Here is a 21860-nt window from a genome sequence, read left to right on the forward strand (position 1 = left end):
AAGAAGAAGCTAAGTGTGGAAGAAAGACTGAGGCAGGAGAATCTGAAACTGAAGGTCAGCCTGGACTTACATACTGAGTTCAGGAGGCTATTTAAAAATAAGAAAGCCTATCTTGAGAAAACAAGGGAGGCCGAGTGTACCCTAAGAAGCGGATGTGTGGGTTACAGTGAATAAATGAAGCCAAGAGCCATGCTTTTCCAACTCGAGTTGGTGCTTCCCCCACCTTAGCCCCTCTCTTATTCAATGGGGTTGGCTACTCTGAACGAACCCAAGGGGCTGGTTTTGATCCTGAGCACTCAGATCCATGATTCTGCCATCTTCATCTCTGCCACTCCCTTCCTTTGAATCCAGCTCCACACTCAGCAACCAGAACAGGGCTCCCTCAAGCAAATATTTATGGGTTACTAAGCAAGCGAGGGGCTGAAGCAACTCAAAGAATAACTTAGTCATACAGGAATCTTTTTCTATTTTCTCCCTAGCGCCAGCTATGCTAGCTTCCCTTCACAGTATCTGCTCACAGAACAGTGTCTCTTTGATCAGCGCTGACAGCAAATTCTTCCTCATATTGTGTAGAGATCCACTCCCCTTAAAGTTCTGTCCTCAGAGGCACATTCGTCTCCTGGGACTTCTGTGAACACTCAGGCAGTTCTTGCCGCTGCGACTTTATACTCTGAAATTTTCCAGTCAGGGCTTGGAGACAGCTCAGTGGGTAAATTGCTTGTTATACAAGCATTAGGACCTGAGTTCAAACCCCAGCATCCAAAAGCAGGTGTGTCAGTAAGGACCGAGCTGGGGTGCAGAGCCAAGGGAATCCCTGGGGCTTGACGTTGTGGTTGCTGGGAATTGAACTCAGGACCTCCAGAAGAACAGCCAGTGCTCTTAACTGCTGAGACATCTCTCCAGCCCTATCTTATTTTTTAAATACTCAAATCATCCTGAATTTGTTTGGCTATCCTCCTAAACCTACTGTGTGCGTGTGTGTGTGTGTGTGCGCGCGCACATGTGTGCTTGTGTGCACACACTTGCACCAGAAATCAACACCAGGTGTCTTTAATGATTGTTCCCACCTTATGTTCTGAGACAGGGTCTCTCACTGACCCTGGAGCTCACTGAATGGATAAGCTGGCTCGTCTGCAAGCCTAGGGGCCCTCCTGCCTTCACTTTCCCAGCGATTACAGGCCCGTGTGGCTATGCCTGGATTTTGTTTGTTTGTTTTTAAGACAGGTGTTGGAAATCCAACTCAGGTCCACGTGTTTGGGTAGCAAGCACTTCACTGATCGAGCCATCTCCCCAAGGCCCCTAGTATGTGTATTTGTCCATGGCTCCTTCAGCTGGGCTTTTCATTTCTACTGGGAGTCAAGACTCACTCTGTACGCTTCCCTTCCCAGACCTGAAATTAGTGATGTCCCCAACCTTCAGGACTATGCTCCTGTAGGGGACAGTAACCATGAAAAACAATTCTGGTCTCTTTTTATATGTCAGTCTCCAGGTTTCTGAAGTCAGATACCATTTCTTTCCCAAACACCTACATTGGTTACACTGCCCCAGTCTTCCCATGATTCAGCTGTGTTTCCCCTCTACCTGTCTCAAGTCAGCTGCTGTGTCTGGGACCAAAGAGCCCCAGCTTGGCTATGCACCAGAAATGCCAGAGGCCCTAACTAATACATAGTCTTCAAGGACCCACTCCAGACTGCCTGAGTAAGCTCTCTGGGACCGGGCGTGAGATTCCACTTTGTGTTTTAAGTTCCCCCTCTGATATCAATATATCCACTCTTTATAGGTCTGTGAACCCATGGCACTAAGCCTCTTCTCCTTCCATATAATTCAACAGCACAAATCTTTGGGGTGCGTGGAAGCAAGCGCAAAGGTTTCCACTCATGGTAAATCTACGAAGAGCTAAATTTTCACATTTTTAAAAAACATGCTTCTCTTCCTATCACTAACATTCTCCCTCTTCCTGTCTTTTATGTTACTTACGTTTCAGAGTAAGGATCTGTATTAAAATTTATACTGCTCAATTCATCTCAGCCTTCAGTGTGCCAATTCTTGGTCCGTACTATTCTAACTATTTTTAAAATTTTCTCTTCCAGCTTTGTGGCCTCATGGGCCAATGAGATGACTCCGCAAGCAAAGGCGCTTGCGGCCACGCCTGATAAACTGAGTCACCAGGAGCCCACAGTGGATTGAAAGAACTGACTCCCAAAGGTTTTCTTGACCCCACAAGGACTGTGCCATGCAATAACCCGACTTAACGAATCATCCATAGATAAAGTATGCTCTCAAAGTTCTCTTACATTGCTTTTCTTCTTCTTCTTTTTAACTTTGTATTTGAAAAAGAATAAAAAAATAAAATCAGGCTTACAGGAAAATCAAGATGGCCCAGCAGATAAAGCGCTTGCCACAACGCCTGACAGCCTGAGTGTGACCCAAAGAAGAACATGGTAGGAGAGAACGAACTCCTGCAGAGTTGTACTCTGATCGCCATACCCAGGCCATGCATGCCCACACGATGCACACACACACACACACACACACACACACACACACAGAGGCACACCCACCACAATCACACACACAATCACATGTGCACCCATCATATACACACCAGCCACATGCACACATATACACACATGCATACACACAGGCACATGCATACACAAGCATACCCACCACCCACACCCACACACACAAACACAGGTGCACCCACCATATACCCACCAGCCACATGCACACACATGCGCGCGCACACACACGTACACATAGGCACACCCACCACATATATACACATGTACACCCACCACAGGTATATACACATGTATTTATACATACATGCATGCCCACATACACATACCTACCATATACACACCAGTCACATGCACACACACAAACATGCACACACAAAGGCACACCCACCACATATACACACATGCACATCTACCACAGGTATATACACATGTATTTATATACATATTCATGCCCACACAAACATACCTACCATATACATACCAGTCACATGCATACACATATGTATACACACAGGCACACCCACCACATACACACATGCACAAACACATCCACATATATATACATGCACATTCATATACACACCCACCCAACACATATGTAGTACATTCACACAAATGTACACACACAAATATATAATATAGTAATACTTTTTATGTCTGTCGAGACTCAGAACCAGCCATATATAAAGAGTGAATTATTATAATGTATTCATTATACCTGAAGAAAGGTCAATATTACAGACACTCGGCTAGGTTCTCCTTTCAGATAATTTTATATTTTGATTCACTGAACTCAGTACAAGTTAGGATTTGACCCCTTTGAAAAAGCATTAGAGTATAGTTTACCAGTAAACCTAATAAATATATTATCACTAATTTATCAATTTCCACAAAATAAAATGTAAAGAGGAGTGAAGTATAGAATAATGAGAAAGTAATAATAAAAAACTATAGTTTTCTTGAAATTGATTTAAAATATCTATAATAACCTGCCAGTCTTACTTAAGAAGAAAGAGGAAAATGTCAGATTCTTATCTTTTCAAGTTTGAGAAGATTTTTAGAAATATTATTTGGTGCTGGTGAAGGTTGGTTTTTGTTTGTTTGTTTTTTAATGCTTTGTAATTATAAAAAAGTTTCAGGCATGGTGGTGCACAGCTATAACCCCAGCACCAGTGGGGCAGAAGCAGACAGATCCCTGTGAGTTCCAGGCCAGCCTGGTCTATATATCAAGTTCTAGGAGAGCCAGGGCTATATAAAAAAACTCTGACTCAAACAAAAACAAACCCAAAATTTTCTGGGGGCAAAATGGCTCAGCAGGTAAAGGTACTTGCCATAGGATCCTGACAATCTGACTTCGATCCTGTGACACCCATAAAGATGGAAGGAGAGAATGACTTTCCAAAGTTGTCCTCTAACCCATGCATGCTTCAGCATGTACCCTGACCCCTAGGTGTACATCATTGACATACGCGCACAACGATGACATTTAAAAAGTATTTTCTGAGTTCCTATGTTGAGTCTGTGTTGACGTTTTAACTAGGAAAACAGCAATGTACATTTTAAAACATTGGTTAGAAGGAGGAGAGGGAATTGAGTTATAAAAGGAAGAGAATGAGAATGTTTTATGAAGCTGTATCTGTCCCTGAAAGGAATCCTCAGTGTAAAACACTGTCCACGACTCGGTGACTTCACAGGGTTTTGCTCAGAGAACGAAGGACATTTTTCTTAGGACATTTTTCTTGTGAAGTTTCTCTGACTGCCATAACTGAGTTCAATATAACAGTCACCCTAAAAAGGACAGCTTCATTGCTTCCAAATAGTTTTTCAAAGAAGGAACTTTAAACAGAGTTATTAAACACTATAAACTCATACCTTGAAGAACGGTGTTCTGGCTTATGTCGCTCGTTACGATCTGTAAAGGAAGGAGACAGTCACAGTCAGCACAGGCGTTACAGTCACAGGGAAGACGCTGAATATTCCAGTGGCCACACCACTGGGTCTCACAAAGCACTGGTCGGGGCAGCTGTGTTTCCTCCAGTGCTCTTCGTTGGAGTGGAGAATCTGCCTGACAAGACCGTCAAAAGCACGCAGCACAGGACGCATAAAACCTTTTGGTGGTTTGTTAAAATTATCTATTCGGAAAATGTTATCACCACGTTTCAGTTTTAAGGCTTAGAAGATCTTTGCTGTGTTACAGACTTTGCTGAAACTAAAAAGACTTAGCTGGAGAAAGTAAGGAAACAGAAAAGCCACAGATTACTCAGCTCCAAAAAATCATTCCATGAATCATGGTTGGCAGGAGCTCCTAACAGAATGGGAGGGGGCAAAATGAGCAGCTGGCAACATCTGCAAATACACAAATACAGCCTTAACTCTCTCCTATCCAGAACCTTCAAGAACGCTTTGTGGATAATTAGCTACGATGTGGTACACACAAAACATTCCAGTTGTCACAACAGAGAAGGAAGGAGTTTTCGGGACGAGAGAGCTGGGATGCTGTTAGTGACAGGGTAACGCCCTAAGATGTCAGCTGTGCTCCGGGTGAGAAAAGCAGCTGTGTGTACGAGTTCAGGGGCCTAACTTGCTCAAAAGTGATTTTCTAGACTGTTACAAAATACTATGAATCAACCCGAAAACCATCCTATGAACGAGGGCCACAAAACACCCAAGTTGCTCATTTGAGTCCAAGTAACAACTGTTCTCTGGTAAATGCTTCAAAATAACAAAGGAAACTGAAGAAAGCCTCACTGTTACACAACAATTCAACACTGAAAGAAAAAAAGCAAATCACAACATAGTCCCAACCGACCGTAAAAGGAACCCTAAGGGAATACCACCAAAGCACACTTTTCTGTAATATCTTCTGAATCAATGCTAACAAGGTACAGATAATTTAAACATAAAGCAAAGATTAGACAATAACCCCTACACCCAATTTCAGGATTTCATTGAATGATCAGACTGTACCCTAAGAAGAAAGAGGTGGAAAGAAATGAGACACACTGAGGTGCGTGAATATTCAGTCTTTCTGCACTGGGTTTATAATAAAAAAAGAAATGTTCTATTTGTTTATTCACATGTTTGTGTGTGTGCGCGTATTGTGTATGTGTGTGTGCGTGTGTATGTGTATGTATGTGTGTGCGTGTCTATATGTGTGTGCATGTGTATGTATGTGTGTGTGCACGTGTGTGCAACAGCCATCAGTTCTCTCCTTCCACTGTTGGTTCCAGGGATCACACTCAGCCAGCAGTCTTGCATGACCAAAACTCTCACCGGCTACAGCACTTTTACCCACTGAGCCACCTCACCCACCCAAGAAATGCCTTTTCAAGCCCAAGAAGTAGTATACACTAAGACACCGCTTTCTGAATGAGTAGGAAGTAGATTCATGGTCAGACAGGTCTGTTTAGATGCTCTGCCCTTTAGGTATACAATGCTCATGTTTCTGGTTCTAATTTCTACACACTGAATGTGACTTTGCCTTTAAAAATGGCCTTAATGTCCTCATTCTACTCCTCCCTTAAACAAAAAACAACAGCAGACTTCCCACTTGTTGAGTATTAAAGTCATAGTAATGCGTGGTATATTTTAGCTTGCTTGCTTTTATCCTCTTGAAGCAGCAGCTCTTACCTGTGGCTAGCAAGGAGATAAAACTCTGCTCCAGTGGTGATCCTGGTTTCAGGCGGTTTGTTTATCTAGGCGTGTGCTAGCATGATCCCTCACTAATCTTCCCCGTGGCACAACACACAAGAGGAGGGAGAAACAGAGTCACGAGTATGTAAACAAGTCTCAGCAGCCAAGGGTTTCCCTGCAGGCCCATTCTGATTGGCAGATGCGCTCTGACCAGTCTGCACATCTGGAATGCGGCCACTCAGGAGGCGGATGGCTCGCATCTCTCCTCCGTTCTTGGTTCAAACAGGAAATCCTATGGTCATTTCGGTACTTTCTGCTCTAAGAAAGTACAAACGCCTTCCTTCCCACAGTATTACACTGGCAAAATAAAATCCAAGAAAATGACTTGATTAACTGTTGGAGGACATTAAAACGTTTCCCACAAGTTCACTTAGTGTTACGGATCAGATTCCTATATGAATACATATGCAGGGTTTATAATGTGTTACTCCTAGGAACCGACACGGTGATGATTTAGAGATAAAAGTAAATTATCCATTGCTTACGACATCCCCCGACCCTCAACTTTCAACAAGAGGAAAATAGTGAAGCACACATCCTCACCTTGTTCTTTCTTCCCCAGAGGACACAGATAAACTAACTTCACATTTGGTGATTGTGCCCTCTGTTAGCTAGAATGCATATAAATATGTGGAATGTGTGTGTGTTGTCTGTGTCTGCTGTTTATCCTTTTCAAATACCCTTATAAGTTTATGGACTTCTATTTTAAGCAAAGCAATTTTCACAACAGGGAAGAATATTGCGCAACTGTCAAGAAATATATTGTGATTATTTTGGTCCAAAAGCCAAGACTGAAGAAAACAAACTGAGAGAAGAGTCAGGCTCTACTTTCTTGCCAACAGTGAAAAAACCAACCAGTGGGATTAAAACCTTAAGAAGAACATGAACAGACTGAGAGCAAACATGGAAATTTTATCTTGGACACACACAGTGCTTAAAGTGTATGAATTTCATTTATTTCAAATCAAATACTTCTTAATATGTTCTCCATTCCTTTAAAAACCCTCTCTAAACTTTAAATAATTGGAAAAGAATGGATTTGCAGAAAGAAAGTTTCTGGACATATGCATATTTAGCAATGATATGAATAACTATCGGCTCAAAGACTTTCCACTGAAGAGTCACTAAAAATAAAAAGCTCCAAGTATTTATCTATCAAATACTGCATATCATAGACTGCACCTCAGAATTAATCCTCAGAGTCCACCAAGAAAACTGCAATGGTTTAGGTCATGCAAAGTCTAAAAGTGTGCCCTCCGTGTGAGGATTTTGTAGCTATACTGCATAACAATATAAAACCTGCTGGCTTTGCAGCTATACTGTATAACTAGCACGCACACACATAAATGCATGTACACGCATGCATGCACACAGACACACACACATTATATTCCCTGTCCCACTCATCTACTTATTAACCTCTTGGTTATTAAAGCTATTTGAAATGGCAGAATATCCCACAAACACAACAAAGGAAATGAAGCAGAGCTGATCGTCTTCTGGTGTATCTGCGATGTGTGAAGGTGGAGGGTATGATGGGGAACCCATGGTACATAGGAGAAATGAGCAGGGGGAACCCATGGTACACAGGAGAAATGAGCAGGGTGGTAGCAAGCTGCCTTAGGTCTGGGAACTCCAGGCTATGTACATTTTTCTCTTTCAAGACAACTTCTGGTTTTAAGACACAGAGTACATGGATTTTAGTTACTTTCTACTGCTGTGACAAGACACTGCGCGAAGGCAACTCAGAGAAGACTTTATCTGGGCCGTAGAGTTTCACAGGGTGAGTCCAGGACCATCATGGTGAAAAGCATGGCAGTGAGCAGACAGTCATAGCGCTGGGGCAGTGGCTGAGAGCTTACATCCTGACCCACAAATAGGAGGCAGAGAGAGCCAACTGGGAGTGGTGTGGGCTTTTGAAACCCCAAAGCTCACCCCCAGGGACACACCTCCTCCATCAAGGCTATAACACCTAATCTTTTCCAAAGAGTTCCATCAACTGGGGGCCAAGTATTCAAATATATGTGCCCATGGGGGCCATTCTCATCTAAACTACCAGCACGTATGATCCAGTGTTTATGTGTTTAGATGGTACACCACTTGGGACTCCTCTGAACAACCACGCAGACCCCACCATTCAGGGTGACTGAATCTAAGATGACAAACACTTTGAAATGAAGATGACAGGAACGTAATCTTTTGCTTCAGTTAAAACTTAAGAAGAATGGGCAATGTAGAACATGCCAGAATCTGTTGTAAGATATTCAGGCTTTGATGATTTGGCTTTGATCACTGAACTGGAGAGAAAAATCAAACCTCATTGAGTAGAGACTAGCTTATGTTTGTAACTGAAGTCAGAAAGGTCTTACATTGTTCTTTGAAATGAGGGGCAAGAATCAATCTCCAGAAAGAACACAGGATAAACTCACAGCAGAGTGGGAAGCAGTGCGAAGAGAATCTCTTCCACACCTCGCAACCGAGTGTCAAAATGTCTCTATTGTTTGGACAGAAGCATCACCTCAGCTCCCTAACACCCATTTATACAAAAAGTCTGAATTGTTTGCCTGGGGCTCTACCCCAACTCCTGGCATAAGCCCCTTCCCCTGGGAAGCTGCCTTAGTCCAAACCCTACCTTTGAGAAAGCCAGACAAATGGTGACCCCTCCCCAGGGGAAGGTTGGGACCACTCCCACAGGCTATTTTAACTGTCCCCCAGAGAATGAACACATGGTCTCCAGGTTTTGCGTGGTCTTCCCCTCTCCATGTTTCCCTGGGGCCACCCAGGAGTAAGGCCTTTTATTAAACATGGACATCTTTTAATTTGGTTTAATTTGGTCTGATCGGAATTATTTACATTGATGGAGAGGCTCGTCTAAGAAAAAATACCTAACATCTCTGATGAGGAAAAATGCTTTAAGAGATTCTGTATCAATACTCCTAAGCATGTAATCAAGCATGTAATCAAGTTCTAGCATGGGTGTTTGTATATGTTTGGTTCCGTGGTTCTCAACCTGTGGGTTGCTACCCTCTGGGGGTTGATTGGCCCTTTCACAGGGGTTACCTAAGACCATTGAAAAACACACACACTTATATTATGATTTATAACAGTGGCAAAACTGAAGTAGCAATGAAAATAATTTTATGGTTGGGGTTACCACAACATGACAACATGAAGAACTATATTAAAGGGTCACAGCATCAGGAAGGTTGAGAACTACTGGTTTAAATTTTATTATTTGTGTGTGTGTGTGTGTGTGTGTGTGTGTGTGTGTGGTGTATGTGTGTGTGTCTTTGTATATGGGGGGCACATATATGCTATGGCACATGTGTGGACGTCAGAGGACGGTGTTCAGAAGTTGATTCGCTTCTTCTGTGCTGTGAGCTGGAGACTGAATGCAGGTCATGGGGCTTTTAGAGCAAGCAACTCACCAGCCCTGAAATGTGTGCATAAGTGCATGTGTACGTGCGTGTGTGTGTGTGTGTGTGTGTGTGTATGTGTATTTTGAGACATGGTCTCATTATACAGTTTTGGCTAGTTTGTAACTCTCTATATAGACCGGACTAGCCAAGAACTCAGAAATCTGCCTGTCTCTGCCTCCCAAGTTCACCCCCATGCCCAGTCTTATTATGGTGCCTACACTGGTCTCAAATGATATCTCAGTCTTCCTAGACATGCACTTGTCTCCACATCCAGTTTATTCTGTTATTTCAAAAACATAGACCGATCCCATACATATCCTTTAATCATTTAATATTAATGGAAGGGCACATATATCTGAAAAAGGCTTAGCCATGTGCTATGTAAGATTGTAATAGACCACATAGACACCTGTGGCAGAAATTCATGTTGGCCTGGTGCCTGAGGGTTAGCAAGTAACCCTTGCTCACTATGAACTCCCACTGGGCTATACCTGGCTTAGCTCTTAATCCATTTGCTCAGCCCCTAATCCATTCTTTGTGTTACAGATACCTTTTGTTGCCCTTTGGGAATCTTGACTGAGAGTTTCCCATGGATACAAAGCTAATGCAAAACTTGGTTTAGAGGAGACCTGGAAAACCGTGGTACCTCATGAATCAGGTATTTGCACCTGGCATTGTATTTTCGGAAACTTCATTCAATTTGTTTTGAGATATAGAAATCTACTAGCTAAAGTGTAAACATAGGAAAAAATAAAAATACCAAGAGGTGAAGGGAAAGTCCTTCAGTTCACCAAGACTGAGCCCCCTTCAGCCCCAGGGGCTAAGTTCATTCTTAAGGTGTCTCTGAGTCTTCATTTCAGGGACCCAGGTAAACCCACACGCCCACGCGGAGTTACAGGTGATATGCATTGGTGGTTCCCACATGATTTAATGGAGCTAAAAGTTCCTCTCATATTGTCACAGTGCAATGCATTTATAGGATGCCGCATAAACAGACCCTGTCACTCATGAGAGGGTAGTATAAGCAATTAGCAGGACACATAATAATGACTTTGTTGCTGACTTAGATATTCATTGTTCTATATTTTAATCACTATTTTAGAGTGTATCCCTTCACTGTAATAAAAATTTACTGTAATACAGCACGTGGCAGCCTCATGCATCTTACAACTACCACATCTCTTGATTGCGTCAAGGGGTTTCACTTAGTAACTGATCTCCACCGCCTGGCTCTGTGTCAGTCACTCTGTGATGTGCACATGACCAAGAAACTGCCTGATGACACATTTTTCATACACATTATATCCCCATCATTAGCAACCCAAGGTGGTATTTTCCAAACAATATTATTGCTTTTTATTTATGATAAGCAACTTAAATAAAACAATGAACCCATCCATTACATGACGGAACAAAAACATTCAGAGCTCATGAGTCCTTGATGACTCTTTAAAAGACAGCAAGCTGATTTGACACAGATAGAATGTGGGTAGAATTTTACGTGTTATAAAGAGTGTCACAGGCTTTTCTAAAATTTCAAACAAACAAACAAACAGAAAACATACTAGGGTGTTTGGGAAAGTTCAGCAAGTCAAGGAGCTTGCTTGACCTGAGAACCCAAGTTCTATCTCTGGGATCCCCACAGTGGCAGAAGAGAACCATTTCCCCCAAGTTGTTCCCCGATGTCCACATGTACACCCCTGCACACATACACCAAATGAATGTAACGAAAAGAAATGCATTCTATCTATACATAGCCTTTAAGAATCCTGTTCCATGCATATGTGTGTAGACCAGGCTGGCCATGAACTCAGAGATCTGCCTGCCTCTGCTGCCCAGCTTTGTTCTACTGTGTCTGTAAGGTTCCTACAATGATAGGTATAATGTATACTGGTTTATTAAGTATAGGTTTTCTAATAACTAGTTTCTTTCTATGCAGTGCTGGGGATCAAACCCAAGACCTTCCTCAAACTAAGGAAGTAACTGTTCTACCATTGAGCCCCCCGCCCCACAATGCAGCCCACTATTTCTTGTTGAACTCAGGTAAGAAAGACCCATTCTCTTCATTAAAAGGCCAGGAGATTAACGAGAACCTTTGCCGAGCTACGGCAGGAGAAATTTAGGCACCTGACAAGAGCATTGTACATGATCGCTGCCCTTTTTCTAAATCCAATTAGAAACCCTAAACTCACTAAAGCGTAGCACCTTAATCACAGGGAGGAGAAATGAGCATGGAAGGGGAGTTTGGTTTTCAAAATAGGATTTCTGACTACACAGCAGCAGCTGGAGCGATCTGTCTGCTCCTGCCACGCCCAGTGTTTCTACTCCCTTCCAGGTTCTTATCAGTTCTCCTCTCCTCAGGGTGTTGTGTCCCGACTGGGTTTTCTGGTTCTGGCTTTTTTTAATCCTGCCGTATAGCTTGCCAGAGAGATCTAGGTCTCAGCAAAAGTACAAATCATGACCTGCCATACAGCCCGAGAAGACTGAGATAACAGGGACACCCTTCACACGCTACCTGTGCTTTTAAGACCTCGTAAGCATCAGCTACCATCATGTCAGAGGGCCTCAGTGAACTAGCTGTATCCACTCATGTAATGATTCTACGAGTTATTTATGCTCAGCCAGTTTTCTCAGCTATAAAAGGTGAGAGATTACTTCACAGAATTTCTGTAAGGACCCTTGAACTAACTAAAGGCTTTAAATGCTTAGCTTAGTATCTAGAAAAAAGTCTACTGTTATTACCATGTGTGTGTGTGTGTGCTCCTTGCTATATTGTTTTCACTGTTGTTCTTTTTGTTTTGTTTTTACACAGTGTGTGATGTATTCCTGTCTGGCTTTGAACTTACTATGTAGCTGAGGATCCTCCTTCCTCCACCTCCCAAGTGCTGGGAGCAATATTATATCATTCTATTCCTTTCGATGCGGTGTTAGAGATGGAAGCCCAGGCTACATGCAGGTTAGGTAAGCACTCTACCAAGTACATGTGGGAGGGGTATGAGTGTGATGTGTGTGTGGGTTCATGGCTGTGCACACCTGTGTGCTTGTGTGCACCCACCAGTGGAGAGCATGTACTCTCTCTTTCTGTCTTATTCCTTTGAGGCAGGGTCTCTCCCTGAGCCTGGAGGTCACAATTTTCAGCTAGGATAGCAGTCAGCAAGTCCCAGTGACTTCCTGTTCCAACTGGGATTACAGACAGGCCCAGGAGCACCATGGTTTGCTGCATGGGCATAGAATCTAAGCTCAGGTCCTCACAGTTGTAAAGCAAGTGCTTCTAATGACTGAGTCATATCAGGCCCATTGTTTTTCTTTTTTGCAACAGCATCTTTCTCTGTAGCCCAGCCTGGCCTTAACTTTATAATCCTGCCTCAGTTTCGCAAATGCTGGGATTACAGGTGCAAGCTAACATACTCAGCTGTTGCTTTTTAAGATTAGGTATTTCTATGCTGTCTAGGCTGCTTTCAAACTCCTAGGCTCAAACAATCCTCCTGCCTCAGCTTCCCAAGTAGTTGGGACTATCAGCATACACAATTATGCCAGGCTTACTTCTAGCATCTTTAATACCTGGCTCAAGAACCACTTTCTCTGCAAAGCAGACATTGATTTTTTTTATTTGTTCACACCTGCTATTAGTTTCCTCTTGATGCATTGTTAATGGAAAACAAAACAAATATATTATCTCATAGTTCAGAAGCCAGATGTCAAAAGTACCTCTCTTAGTTTTCTTAGTTTAGAAAACTAAGATTTCTAAAAGGCTTTATTCCTTCTGGATTCACCAGGAGTGTGTGTGTGTGTGTGTGTATTTATTCATTTCCTTGGCTTTTTCCCCTGCTTCTTGGAGTTATCTGTATTCCTTAGCTTGTGGCCTCTTCCTCCAATAGAGCAGTGTGTGTGTATGCGTGTATGTGTGTGTGCATGCTCACAGAGGCCAGAGACTCACACTGTCTTTCTCTACTTGGTCTGTCTCAGTTTTTTTAATTATTATTTATTTATATTGTGGGGGTTACATGAGTGCCACGGTGAGCAGGTGGAGATCAGAGAACAATTTGCAGGAATCAGCTCTCTCCTACGTTGTGAGTCCCGAGACCTGAACTTGGGCACCTTTACCCACTGAGCCATCTCACGGGTCCCCTGTAGTGGGTAGTGGGTGTGGGTGTTCACGCAGGTCCCTGGAGAGAAGTACAGAGGTACCGCAAAGATGACTTCCGCCTTTCCAACTGCAGAGGGCTCAGCCTCTTCCGGACACTGAGATGCTTTCCCTGACCCAAGAGCTTCTTTATTGTTCTCCAATTTCACCTTTAGCAAGTTGATCTCCATATCCCCAAAATATGCTAATTTAACCTCCAAAGGGAGAATGCCAAATGCAAATGCTCGATTAAGGAATATCACAGTGTGCTGGATTTTTCCAACCAAGTTTTGCATAGGCTTTGTACCCTTGGGAAAGTTTCAGATATATTTAACTTACGTTGAAAAAAAGGTGTTGAAGACAAAGGGCAAATTGAGGCTACAGCTGTGTAGGAATTCCCCTTTACAATCCCCTCCACCTCTCTTCTTGATTCAGGGTCTCTCGGTGAATTTGGAGTTCATCGATTTGACCAGGCTGGCTGGCCAATGGGCTCCAGGATCTGCCTGTCTCTACCTCCTGAGCACTGGTAATACGATGGATGATACATGCCTCTGTGGTGGGCTTTTATGTGGATCCTGGGGATCCACCCCAGAAGTCAAACTTTACTGACGGAGCCATAGTCCCAGCCCAACAGAGCAGTGTTTGGTTGGAAGCATCACCCCAGAATGGATGTCAGGGGCTGGGGTGATGCTTTCAACGAAAAAAGCAGAACTTTGAAATCTCTTTCTGACTCTGGCTTTCTTTCCTGCCTCTGTTTTTAACTACCAGTCATAGCTATAAAGGGTCGGCGAGGATCATTCAGTTTAATTTTCTTTATAAGATGACCACCTGATCAGCGACATTAATTATCCTTTGATATAGAATGAGACAGCCGGTTCCAGGAATTAGGGTGTGGATCTTTGTGGCAAAGGGGAGAGCATTATTTTGCCCAAATCACCTTAACTGAATGTCATACTCCATCCATACTTAGCTCACAGCAGTATGGATGTTTGTATTGCTCTGTATCGGTTTTAGCACAGGTCTTTCCCATTTATCCCGAGCATTGTGTTTGATGAAAGCCAGGACAGTCTTAGGTCCTCACACAGTCTGCACTGCAAATGTCTGCAATAATGGGACTGCCCAGTGCCCCCGTTTCCTCTTCTGCCCCGCATCCTGTATGCCGTACAGATATTTATTATCTCACATATAAATCTGATACTGTTGAAAATAACATCTAAGAAGGTCTACATCATCTTTTGCTTTTCATGAATGTAACAATGATTTAAAAAGTACTGTTCTAAAGAGGTCCAGTTGTAGTCTAGCCCCGTCCGTGCCTTAGAGCGGCACTTGGGAAAACAAACCAAATATGGGAGACAAAATTGCAGCACTGGAATTGTGAACTGGAACTGGAAAAGGATCTGGCTATTTGGCGGCAGGCTGTCTCTTTTTAAATAACTCTTTCAAGTGTTTCCACGGGCTCGTTTTGATTATTGAATTCGGTTGGTTACTAAATCAGGCTATTTATAATCTGAACATTTTTATGTCGGTCATTTCAAGGAATCCGAGTCCCCTGAACTTCTCCTTTTCGCCCACAGTGAGTCTGGCAGGGACTTTAGGGAGATGGGCATTTCATCAGGGCTACTGGCAGGGAGGGAGCAGAAATGGGAGCTGGTTCAGTGACAGGGCTCCGTGGCGATCATCAGTCCTCCTCGTTGCACTCACTCAAGCTTTCTAATGATTCTCTTACCTTATTGATTACTTTCTTTCAAACTTCTTACCACATCTTTTTGTTGCATTTACTTAATTATTGTGTGCTCTGTGTGTGTGTGTGTATGTGTGTGTGTATGTAAGCGATTTTACTGTTGTTTTGAGATGAGCTTTGATATGTAGCACTGGCTATCCTGGAACTTATGATTCCTCTGCCTCAGCTCTCAAGTGCTAGGATTACAGGTTTGCAGCACTATGCCTGTTTATAATTAGCATATGTTAATTGTTCTCCCAAAATGTATTTCATTGTGACATAACATACTTTGGTCTAAAACAAAAAAGCTATTATTATTGCTAATTTGCTATTTGGAGACAAGGTCTCACTATGTAGCCCTTGGCTACCCTAGAACTGTGTAGATCAGGCTGCCCTCAAACTCATAGAGATCTGCCTGTCTCCTCGACCTTCTGGGTGCTGGGATTAAAGGCATGCGCCACCAAACCTAGCTCAAAATTATTTTTTCAGTCCTCAAGAGTTCCAAACCACTTTCCTGAGTAGGCTTGTGGTGACACAGAGAAAGGAACTAAATATATTAAGTATAATAATTTTATTTCTTTGTGAAATTACTAGAATCTCCCATTATATTTCAGAACAATACAGATTTTGTTCATGAGAACTCAGGAAACAAAAATTAAGATTGTTATTTCAGGTGCAAAAAGGATAGATAACATCACTAGCCACATGTTGCCTTTTCAGCTATTAGTGTTAAAAAAAAGGAGGATGAAGTCTTTAAATTCCTTGAAAGACAAAAACTCCATTTTCCCATCGCCTAGTCCTAGTTCTGAGCATTAAAAGATCTCTTAACATCAGAGCTCCTGCAGAGCTGACTCTAAAAACTGAGTAAACATTAGGGACCAGTGTAGCACAGAGAAACCTTCACTTGTGGAGAAGCTGAGTGCACCCGGACCCTGTGGAGAAGCTGAGTTCACCAGGACCCTGTGGAGAAGCTGAGGGCACCTGAACCTTGTGGAGAAGCTGAGGGCACCTGAACCTTGTGGAGAAGCTGAGTTCACCAGGACCCTATGGAGAAGTTGAGTGCACCCAGACCCTGTGGAGAAGCTGAGTTCACCAGGACCCTGTGGAGAAGCTGAGGGCACCTGAACCTTGTGGAGAAGCTGAGTTCACCAGGACCCTATGGAGAAGTTGAGTGCACCCAGACCCTGTGGAGAAGCTGAGTGCACCCGGACCCTGTGGAGAAGCTGAGTTCACCAGGACCCTGTGGAGAAGCTGAGTGTACCAGGATCACACTATTCCAAACACTAGGCTAATCCTTGGGGAGCTCCAGGGAAACAACTGGTTCACAACCCTTTCTCACTAGTTTGAGAATTTTCAAGTTGAGGTGTTTATCCACAGTGGGGCAGTCTTGATCTCTATTCTAGAGTGACTTAGAAAAAAAAATCTTTTAACCAAGAAAAGGTAAAGCCATGTATGAGCCTTGCTAACGGATCTTACCTAGGGATAGGGAATGTATTTTCTGTACACACAGCCTCCTGCAAAGTCAAGCCCACTCATCTCCTTCCTCCCCACTAACTTCCATCCAAACAGCTTCCTTCAAAAGAACACAGAAACACAAGCAGAATTCCCAAGTGGCTCATGCTACTCTTCCCTGCGTAGACCTAAGCGCTCAGAGCTGCTGAGTGTGAAGCAATGCCTAGGAGACATCCATCACGATCACCGTGGATCCTTGTTTGATCTTCTCCCAGGAGCAGAAATAACACCTGTCCTCTCCCTCATCCATCCAGAGCTTAGCACTTCTGAGCACTAACACACTCTGACAGCTCATTGCCTCCACCGGTGTAAACCGCTTAAAGACGGCAAAGCCTGTGATGCCCTGTACCTCGCACAGTCTCGGAGCAACATAAATAGAGGGATGCACTGGCTGGAGCTGCCCGTAACTCTGCAAACGAGACACACAGGCTGAGTGAAATGCCTGTTGTTGTCTCTTCTGTGGGAGCCGCTACAGAAGCTTCAAACGACTCTGGTTAGAAAAGAAAGCATTGAGAACTGTTACTTCAGGGATGCAAAAGGAAGACATACATACATCAGTGAAGAAATGCAGTATTGATGGGTAGTGCCTGAGCTACCGAATGCGGAGCCACCTAAGAGTCACTTCTGTGGCTCCCAGGTCATGCGAAGCCATAGGAACAAAGGCAAAAACTGATCGCCAGCGCGACACTGAAAGCTGTTGTGAGTGTCTACGCCACTAGAGACGTTCTTAAAGTACGGCCTCTCCATCTTTACCAAAGCCCCGTGACAAATGCCTTTGACATTTTACTGATGAGATAGTAAAGTCTCAGAGAACTTGGAGAACTAAATGGGAGGCTTTTGGAGCTGGATCTGAAGATGCCCTGTTTACATCAGAAGGCTGGAGGTGCCCTCACCCGACGAGCCCATGGTTCACATGGCTTCATGACAAGCCATGCCCATCTTACATTAGACAACATGTTGGCCAAAGACTCAATCCAGAGTCTTGAACTCCTTCCCACTGACTCTGAGTTTTCTTAAGCTCAGAAATCCCCAATTATGCAGAAGCCTTTGAGTTGAAACCTTATGACAGATGTGTCTGGGCTGGGAGAAGAGCTTACTGCCTATATTATCAGAATATTTTATTGTTGTTACTAACACTGATTTTGTGAGCAAACATGTACACACTGACAGGAATGTGGTGCATCATGACAGGCTTGGATTCTGTTGAGATACTGTTTGCTGTCGCTAATTCCTGTGGCCTTTTCTACTTTCGGACAGGAAACAGGCATGCCCTGCTAATACACGACTTGGTGGAGTCAGTTCTACAGTCAGAGAAAAGTGTTACTGAAAACAAACCTTCATCCTGTATTGGCTAACCCATTCCGACTCTCATAAACATGTTCCCTCAACCAACGTTAAACAAGCAGCTGAGGAAATCAATACATAAAATAGAATGACCAAATGTACAGTCGATTCCGGATGAAAGAGAAAAAGAATCTAGGAATAAGCTATTTAAGATATTCTAATCATGCCAGGCAGTGGTAGTGCATGCTTTCAATCCCAGCACTCTGGAGGAAGAGGCAGGTGGATCTCTGTGAGTTTAAAGCCAGCCTGGTCTACAGAGTGAATTACAGGACAGCCAGGACTACACAGAGAAACCCTGTCTAAAAAACAAACAAATAAATAAATAAATAGAAATTTAAAAAAGGATATTCTAATCGTGTTCTCAGATTTAACAAAGCTTATTCTATCTCTTTCTATTTATACATAAAACAGGAAAACTCTATCATGGAGAAAGTAGACAGAGAGCAAGAAGTAGTTCTTTTGAGAGACGGGGAGATGGCTCAGGGGTTAGGAGCACTTGCTGTTCTTTCAGAGGACCTGGGTCCAGCTCCCAGCATCCACATGGTGGCTCACAACTGTCTGCAACTCCAGTTCCAGAGCATCCAATGCACTCTTCTGGTCTCTGTAAACACTGCATGCACACAGTACACATACATACATTCAGGTACAACACACAGATATAAAATAAAGATTAATAATTTTTATTTTAGAAGAAATAGTTCTTCTGAGGAAATATATGATTGGTGGTAAACAAAAGAGAAAGCAGACAGGCTAAACAAGAGAACAAACACAACTGAAAATTAACCTAAAAAAGAGGTGACAGGACTTTAAACAACACAAAGATAGAGATTTATAAATTAAGATCCAAAGAAAATGGACTCAGGAGGTCGACATCATCTGCTCATTTATGCTTTTATCTCTGAGATGCTAACTCAGCATAGAGCAACATAATAGGTAATAGAGTAAGAATCCAAAGAAATAGTTGGTTAAAAACCATGAACAGAAAATATTCCCATGGCATTAGTAACTGTCTGAAAGGAGACTTATCACCCATGTTCAAACATTCTGTTGAGAAAATCTCCTCCTAGGAGAAGAACAGACAAAGGGAAGACAGAAGATGTTATGGGTGTGTTTTGGGGTATCTGTGTATGTGTTTGGATTTATTTTTAGTTTGAAATAGGGTCTCAAACTATAAGTCAGGCTGCCCTGGAACTCACTATGTAGTGCAGGCTGGCCTCAAGTTCATGGAAAGCGTCTTCCTCAGCCTTGTGAGTGTGAGAATTACAGATGGGAAATGTTGCAGCTGGCCGCTGGAGCTGGTGATTCTGTTGCAGTATTTACAGGGGAAATGTCTGGGTGGAGCTGGTGTACCCAAGGAACTGAGTCCCACAATTCGGGAGAAGAAGAAATAGAGATTACATAAACAGGAGAACATCTCTAGCTAAACACTATTCACAAGGTAGTTAACAGAAGAGTCCACATGAGAGGTTTAAATTTTCCATCAGCCTCATCATTGACCAGATATCACTACACTGACGGGATTTTTTTTTTTTTTTTTTTACAAGTTCAGCTCCAAGAAGTCGTTAATATACAATGAGATACTACTATCCCATACCTCCTAGAAAAGCTATAATCCAACAGATGGATAATAAAAAATACTGGCAAAGATGTAAGAAAATGCAACCCTTACACGTTCCTGGTGGGAACGCAGAGTAGTGCATTTGTTCTATAAAATAGTCAGCAGGTTTCAAAAAAGCTAAATACTAGAGTTACCATATGACCCCAAGATGCCACCCACGGTACATGCAGCACAAAAAAAGCACAGCTCACACCTCCAAGGGAGTAAGAGATGGTTTATTCTGGAGCCAAAGTTGAGCGACTGTGGCCTAGGAACACGGAATTAGGTTATCTATAATTCCATGTTCCAACATGTGGAAGCTGTTTCATGAAATTTTTACAGTAAGAGAACAAAGAAATTCATAAATCAAGGCACTTTGCTAACACACTGATGGAGACAGTAAGTACGCAGTTACAGTACAGCAGAGAAATCTCAGCCGGTGCCCTCAGATGCTATCCGAGAGCATTCCTCGCCTTTTGATTGATGGGACTAGGGTTTTCTTAAGCCAATACATTCCAAAGATTTTTAAGTCTGACTTTTATCTGTTGGTGACAGGATGTTAGGTCCAGCACAGTGGATGCTGGGGTGGTAGTGCAAGGACTAGCTATTACGTATGTTAAAGACAGCCCAAGATAAATTCAATTAGGCTCGGGGCCCGCAACAATCCACCCTCTCCATATCATTGATGTTCTCATCACCCAGTGGGCCTTTGCAGACATAGCTTATTTCCAGGAATTCTTGTTCACGATACCCAAGACAAACAAAATCATGTCCACATAGACTCCCCTATAAAAACGCTCAGCTGTATAACTAACAGTGGCCGAAGCATGGAAACATATTTTAAAGGAATGAACTAGTAGTGGATAGAATATCGAATAGCAGATCAGTGAGCTGGCTCAGCGGGTAAATAAAGGTGGCTGCTGCTAAGCCTGATGACCTGAGCTGCATCCGTGGAACTCACATACTAGGAGGAGAGAACTAGCTCCTGCAAGGTGTTCTCTGGTCTCCCTACACGTGTCACGGCACACATGCACGTATGCGCACACACGACACGCCCACAGGATTTGAAATTTTAAAATAGTACAGCATATAGTAGAATATCACTTGATCAGTCAGCACTGAAGAGGAATGAAGGACTGGAACACGCTACGCACGTGTGAATCTTGAAAACATTACTAAACAAAGGAAAACAATCACAGGCATGGTGACAGGAACAGGAAGCAGAGAGCTCAAATCCTCAACCACCAGTTCAAAGCCAGTAAACTGAAAGTAGGCAAGGCCACAGATACTGAGAGCCCGCCCCTGGTGACAAACTTCCTTCAGCAAGGCCACACCTCCGAAGCACACCTCCCCAAGCAATGCTACCAGCTGGGGCCCAAGGTTTCAAATGCTTGATAGTGTGGAGAACATTTTTCAATCAAACCACCACAGCTTCATCTGATTCTTTTTACTCTTGGATAACAGTAGGTTAATAATTTTAATATTAGATTAAAATTTTAAGATAGACTCGATAGTCACCTTTGAGGATACATAGCCTCCAGTATAAAAACTTCAATCACCCCAGCTATACTCTTTTATATTTAACTAAGACTATAACAATCTAATTATCCAAATATGACACAAAGATATAGAAATGACCTTTCAATAGAAAGCCACGTAATACGGATAAGAAGGTGAACACAGATTTGCCTTTAGGGTGACTAAGTAGTATGAACCAAGAGAGACAGCTCCAGGTGACAGACACGCTGACAGTTCCATGAGGTGTCCCCTAATCTCTCTTGCATTTCCCCAGAGACAGTACAACTGAGGAGTCACCCTCATAGTTCCCAGTCCTTATGTTACTAATCAGTTTAGAGCAAATACATTTCAAGGAAGAGCCTCTTTACTTCCTGAGGAATCAGAGCCTAAATATTTCTAAGGACCATTA

At 42.9% G+C, this 21860-nt stretch overlaps 1 protein-coding gene across 7 annotated transcripts in view; it reads right to left on the reverse strand.

Moving 5' to 3' along the window:
• The window catches only part of Sh3d19 (SH3 domain containing 19), a 148254-nt gene that overhangs the window by 75315 nt on the left and 51079 nt on the right, over positions 1–21860 (reverse strand). For all 7 annotated transcript variants that reach the window (XM_038347295.1, XM_038347290.1, XM_038347291.1 and 4 more), the window contains exon 2: positions 4398–4437. In XM_038347295.1, the coding sequence (XP_038203223.1) occupies positions 4398–4437 (40 nt within the window). The remainder of the gene's footprint in view (positions 1–4397; positions 4438–21860) is intronic.

This window comes from Arvicola amphibius, chromosome 11, assembly GCF_903992535.2.
Source record: "Arvicola amphibius chromosome 11, mArvAmp1.2, whole genome shotgun sequence".
Taxonomy (NCBI): domain Eukaryota; kingdom Metazoa; phylum Chordata; class Mammalia; order Rodentia; family Cricetidae; genus Arvicola; species Arvicola amphibius.